Consider the following 5,918-nt stretch of genomic DNA (forward strand, 5'->3'; position numbering starts at 1 on the left):
GCCAAAGAGTTCCTTCTGGAGATGCATGTGTCAGGTGTCAGGTTGTATCTGCCATTAATTCCCACACTTGGGGGGGAAAAAGAAAGTTGTGCATCATCAAGATTTCATCATGGAAGCTGCAAGCTAGGCTGTAAATCGTGTAGATAATTTAGTTGGTTGGCAGCGACCATCAAGGCAAAACTTCACAACATCCTGCTGGTGGAGTGGTGCGGCACAGTGGAGTAGAACATTATACCTTTGGCGAATATTCAGCTCAAACTTTCATCTAAGGGATGATGTAAATTAGCCGCTGACACATCTTCAAAGTTCCTGGCGTATAGCCGGAATACTTTACCTCAGATAATCTTCAACCGATGATAGCAACATCTGAGATACTATAGTTCATTCCTTTATTCTGTAACCTGCAGAGATGAACTGAACTTCTGCAATGAGAAGGACAGTGTGGTATTGAGAGGGGGAAAAACCTCTTTGTTTTACTTTGAAGTACAAACGTGTTTCTCTACAATTGGCTATTCTGCCCTACAAAGGCAAAGTGCAGTAACTACACCCACGCTGAAACAAAGCAATATCTCTAAATGGGACACATTCGAACCATAAGATTTTATCACAAGATAAAGGAGGTGTAATGAAGACCATTTTCAGTCTAAACTCAATGTTGACAAAATATGTAGCTGCTGCACTTTGGCTTTAATGGGCAGTATTAATGGCATCACATTTCTTGGCTGTTACTATGAGCTGAACTGTGTGGAGCACATTTGGAAATCCGTCTTGAAGAGATCATTATTTTGAGAAATCGAAATCATGGATACTGTGCATTAATCGATTAGCACCGCATATATAATTATGCAGAGCTCTTTGAAGAATGGTAACGTATCCAGGGGGGGAGGAAATCTTTATATATTTCTTCAAATCACAATGCCAGTTTTCCAAGTCTCATCACTGGCTGCTAGACACATTTGTCCTAGTTCCGCTTTGAAAACACTTCACAATTTGCAATTGGATGAAAGTGCAATTGTAAACTCGAAGGAACAATCTAATTCTGAATTATTAATTCGTTAAAAAAACATTACGTAAATGAGGCCTCTGAGCAAATGCTTCAAATGACCGACTGTGAACCCTTTTGGCCATCTGTGGGGATTGGTGGTCACCCAATGCCCCGTTGTGGTTGGCTGGTGTGTGTGTGTGTGTGTGTGTGTGTGTGTGTGTGTGTGTGTGTGTGTGTGTGTGTGTGTGTGTGTGTGTGTGTGTGTGTGTGTGTGTGTGTGTGTGTGTGTGTGTGTGTGTGTGTGTGTGTGTGTGTGTGTGTGTGCTTGCGCGCGTGCACATGCTCTCATTTGATGTGGCTAGCACTTCAGACCAACCCTCCCCCTGAACCACTTGAACTGCGTCTGCTCGTGACCAAACCTAATCACTGATTCTCTCCCGTTGGCAGACTTGTGTTGACCTCCCTCTGGGTTTTGCATTGAAGAGGCACTTCAAGCAAAGCCAATACCCCATGGACAGAAAAATATGCAAAGTGGACAAATACATTTCCCTGGAGATGTCTGGCTGTAGTATGAAATGAAGAGACTATTGGCTCTTTTCCACTGCCGTTTTTCTGATAGGCCTACAGCTCGACACAACGCGACTCGGACGCCACTTTTTTGCTTTTCGATAGAGCTGTGTTGTGTCTGTTCGAAAAGCAAAAAGTGGTGGCCGAGTTGAACTTTGTCAACCTGTAGGCAGCAAACCGGCAGTGGAAAAGAGGAATATGGGGCTCTCTATCTGTCTGTCTCTCTCTCTCTGTCTCTCACTTTCTCTTGATCAACTGAAAGATGCAAATCTTAAAAGTTGTGATCAATATTTCATCAAGCAATGCACTAAAATGGTAGCTGTATCAGCTATTAGCACTGTATATCTCAAATAATCTACGAAGTATGATATAAAGTTTTCATCTGGACCCTATTTTGTTTCAGTTTCAACAACTCACCGATTTGCTAGAAGTGATCCACAGGTGTGAATGTGTATAAGTATTTTATTATCTCCATTTTACAATCTCCTCTCTGACTGATGTTCCTGAGTGGCATCAATGATATAAGAGACAGACAATCTTTAAAGAAAACTCCAGAGAGCAATAGATTTATTCTCTTTTATCGCCTCCTGGCAATACATTCATCTTCACAGCAGTAAACACCAACAGACAAACACATAGCTGCGTGAGTTGTGCAGAGATGCCCGCTGGACGCACGTCCAGCTCTGCAAAGTATGGGCTTCTGGCTGGGTCGGAGTGGTCCACATCTGGGGTGCATTTCTCGAAACCATTTCCCATTGGCAACAACTGAAGTTGCTAACTGGCTAACAACTATGCTTTCGAGAAACGCACCCCTGCACTGTAAATGACTGTGTCTATACGGATACATTTGCAATATTAATGTTTGTGCTGTGAATGTATTTTTTTAAAGCATGTGTTTTGTGTCATGATGTAACGAGTGTGCAAGAGATGCGATGCAAGTCTATTGTTTATTTGTGTGTGTGTGTGTGTGTGTGTGTGTGTGTGTGTGTGTGTGTGTGTGTGTGTGTGTGTGTGTGTGTGTGTGTAATGAGTGGAGTTGCTTCACCTGACTTTATGAGGTAGATTTCTGAACATGTGCTGAAAGGGCGTGTGTGAGTCTGAGTCTACTGTTTTCTTTGCTCTACATTGAACTGGAACAGATGATGTGTTGATAATGGTGTTGATAATTCCTTCCTTGAAATCAGATGGCAGACACATCACATCCTGTCCTCTTTGCTTTGTGTGAATAATATTGTGTGTGTGTGTGTGTGTGTGTGTGTGTGTGTGTGTGTGTGTGTGTGTGTGTGTGTGTGTGTGTGTGTGTGTGTTTGTGTGTGTTTGTGTTTGTGTGTGTGTGTGCCTGCGTGCGTGCATGCGTGCGTGCGTGCGTGCGTGCGTGCGTGCGTGCATACGCACGTGTGTGTGTGTGTGTGTGTGTGTACGCACATGTGTGTTATGCTAGTGTTATCTGTCTGCAGCCTGCTCATGTCTGTGTAGTGTGGATATTATTGGTCTGCGTCGTGAGTGCACACAACAACACACGCGTTTTGTTTTGTTTGTGTCTGTCTGTCTCTCCCTGCCGAGACATTAAAAGGTCCATCATATCATCTGGTCTCGTGGCACTTGTACCTGAGGCAGACTTTGATACGCTCCTGAAAGGCCCTGGTGGTGATGGTGTAGACGATTGGATTCAGGGCACTGTTGATGGGCAGGATGAATATCACCACCCACAGGATCATCGTCCCTGAAAACAGAATCATGGCAGACAGTAAACAAGACCATTAGAGTGGTATACACACATGCAGGGAAGTAGACAGGGGTGGGGGACAAAGGGGTCACTTGTCCCGGGCCCAGGGAGAGAGATCGGGCCCAGAATTGGATCCTCATTACATTCTATGTATTGGGGGGGGGGCTTTCAGATCTTTGTACCCGGGCCCAGCCAAAGCTTTCAGCAGCCCTGTGCGCACATACGCACTCACACAGACACACCATAAACAAGGCCATTAGTGTTTGCAGCACACACATATCCACACGCACACATACACACACACACACATACAGGCAGCGTAAACAAGGCTATAAGGCTGCATGGCACACACACATATGAATTTCCGTGTGCACGCATACAGTACACATATACACCTGACCTGTGGACATATACGGTACACACACCCACACAAATGTGCGCACAGGCACACATGCATGCACATACTAAGACCATTAGTGAGTGCAGTACATACATACATACACACATACATCTTGTGCACACATGCAGTTAACACATACACCTGTGCACACACACGCACGCACGCACGCACGCACGCACGCACGCACGCACACACATACACACACACACACACAGGCAGACACACCATAAACACAAGACTTAGTGAGTGTATCACACACATACGGATACACCCACATGCTCACATGTACACTCACACAGAAATACCCAGATACAGGCGCACCACACCAACACTAACACACGCACGCACGCATGCACACACACACACACAAACACACACACACACACACACACACACACACACACACACACACACACACACACACACACACACACACACACACACTAAAGAAGAGGTGCCAGGCTAGGAATCTTGGCATTTTGATCACATGCTCGCTAATGTTCAGCACACGGTTGATGGACTGGTGAAGCATTTTGGCAAAGCCTTCAGTACCGCTAATCCCACACTGTGGTGCTTACACAGTGCACGCGCTCACACACACACACACACACACACACACACACACACACACACACACACACACACACACACACACACACACACACACACAAACACACACACCACAATAATTTAAATTCTACTTCAATGCCACTAATCCCACATTGCGTTGTTTACACAGTGCACGCACACAGACACAGAAAAAGGCGACAGGCAGAGCGACTGGCAGAGAGCAAAATCATGTGTGAATATGAACACTCTAGGGGTGTAAATAATAATCGAATAAAAAAAAAATCGGCAGCCCCTGTCCAATGAGCTGCTCACAAAGCTACGCGGAAATACAGGTGAGGCAAGATAAGAGCCAGATAAGAGCCAGGCAACAATGCGCTAGCTCCATAACATAATAGAAGTGGAAAAGTAATTGGAAAAAAGTCTGGTCGAATTTTAATGTATCGTATTGTGGGCCATTCGTAAGTATCGAAAATAATCGAATCGCATCACATCGAATAATAAGATATCGATATCGAATCATATCGTCATGGAGGATGTGATTTGCACCCCAAGAACACACCAACACAGGCAACAGTAGAGTGGAGTGCTTATGTCGACATGTGAAGAACTGACTTGGCAGTCAACGACTCACTCAAGCACTTATGTCGAGTGGGGTTGGTTGCACTGACCTGCAATCTGCACTCTGAGCAGCGAGAGGATCTTGAGGATGAAGATGGGTATCCAGCACATGGCGTCGGTGAAGACGATGAAGAAGAACCTCTTGGCGATGGAGACGTCGCGGTCCAGCGCCGTCTGCCGAGCGCTCTTGGCCGTCTTCTGCACCGAGTAGAACATGCTAGTGTAGGAGAAGACGATCACCACAAAGGCCACCAGGTTTAACCCTGAAACGAACAAATCAAACAGAGAACAAACAACACACATTTTACTATTTACTCTTCTCAATTATACCCTACATATTTACCACCAGGTTTATCCCGTTAAGACACAGTCATACTTTTATACATTATACACAGTTATACACAGTTATACAGTTATACAGTCGTGGTGCATAATAACTAAAGGCTCTGTGTTATATTATGTAAGGGTTAACGTTCGGCGAGAAGGTCGCTACCGTGGAATAGCAGCACGACAGAGAGAATCTTTAGACCCCGACGCGGAGCTGCTATTCCACAAAGCGACCGACTCGCCGAAAGTTAACCCGCTTATTATATGGATATACTTAAATGATTCACACATGGTGGGGACATTTCTTTAGGCCTATTTAATGTTAAGTCTATTATAGTTTTTAATGTCAAAAGATTGTTGCTGCGCAAAACAAAACAGTGCCGTTGTGGAACACCGCTAGGCAACAGCTAGGTAGCCAGGACAACAGGTGTTGTCTATCACAGCAGCTGATTAGAGTCTTGTTGAAAAGTCGCTTTAGCAGTGAAAAGTCTTGTTGCCATTGACAGCGGTCTGTTATTGACCAACCCGTCCGTTATCGAAAAATAACAGACGTGCGAACGTTGGGGAGCCCCGTTGAAATGAATGGAGCATTCGACCGATGACGTCACACCATATATTATTGTAGCATAGTACTGTGGTAGGAACAACTTCATGACTATTACAGCGGTCCACGGATGGAACGGCGTGCATTATGGGGTTACACCTGAAACAAACCCACTTACTCT

General features: G+C 44.9%; 1 protein-coding gene across 1 annotated transcript in view; it reads right to left on the bottom strand.

The window, feature by feature from the left end:
• Window positions 1-2,978: 2,978 nt before the first annotated feature.
• rxfp2l (relaxin family peptide receptor 2, like) overlaps window positions 2,979-5,918 on the bottom strand; it is a 79,841-nt gene continuing 76,901 nt past the window's right edge. Inside the window, exons 17-18 of the mRNA XM_063202154.1 lie at window positions 4,917-5,129; window positions 2,979-3,275 (exon numbers count right to left, since the gene is read on the bottom strand). Of these exons, the coding sequence (XP_063058224.1) occupies window positions 3,136-3,275; window positions 4,917-5,129 (353 nt within the window). The 3' untranslated portion in view covers window positions 2,979-3,135. The remainder of the gene's footprint in view (window positions 3,276-4,916; window positions 5,130-5,918) is intronic.

Source organism: Engraulis encrasicolus, chromosome 7 (genome assembly GCF_034702125.1).
Source record: "Engraulis encrasicolus isolate BLACKSEA-1 chromosome 7, IST_EnEncr_1.0, whole genome shotgun sequence".
Classification (NCBI taxonomy): Eukaryota; Metazoa; Chordata; class Actinopteri; order Clupeiformes; family Engraulidae; genus Engraulis; species Engraulis encrasicolus.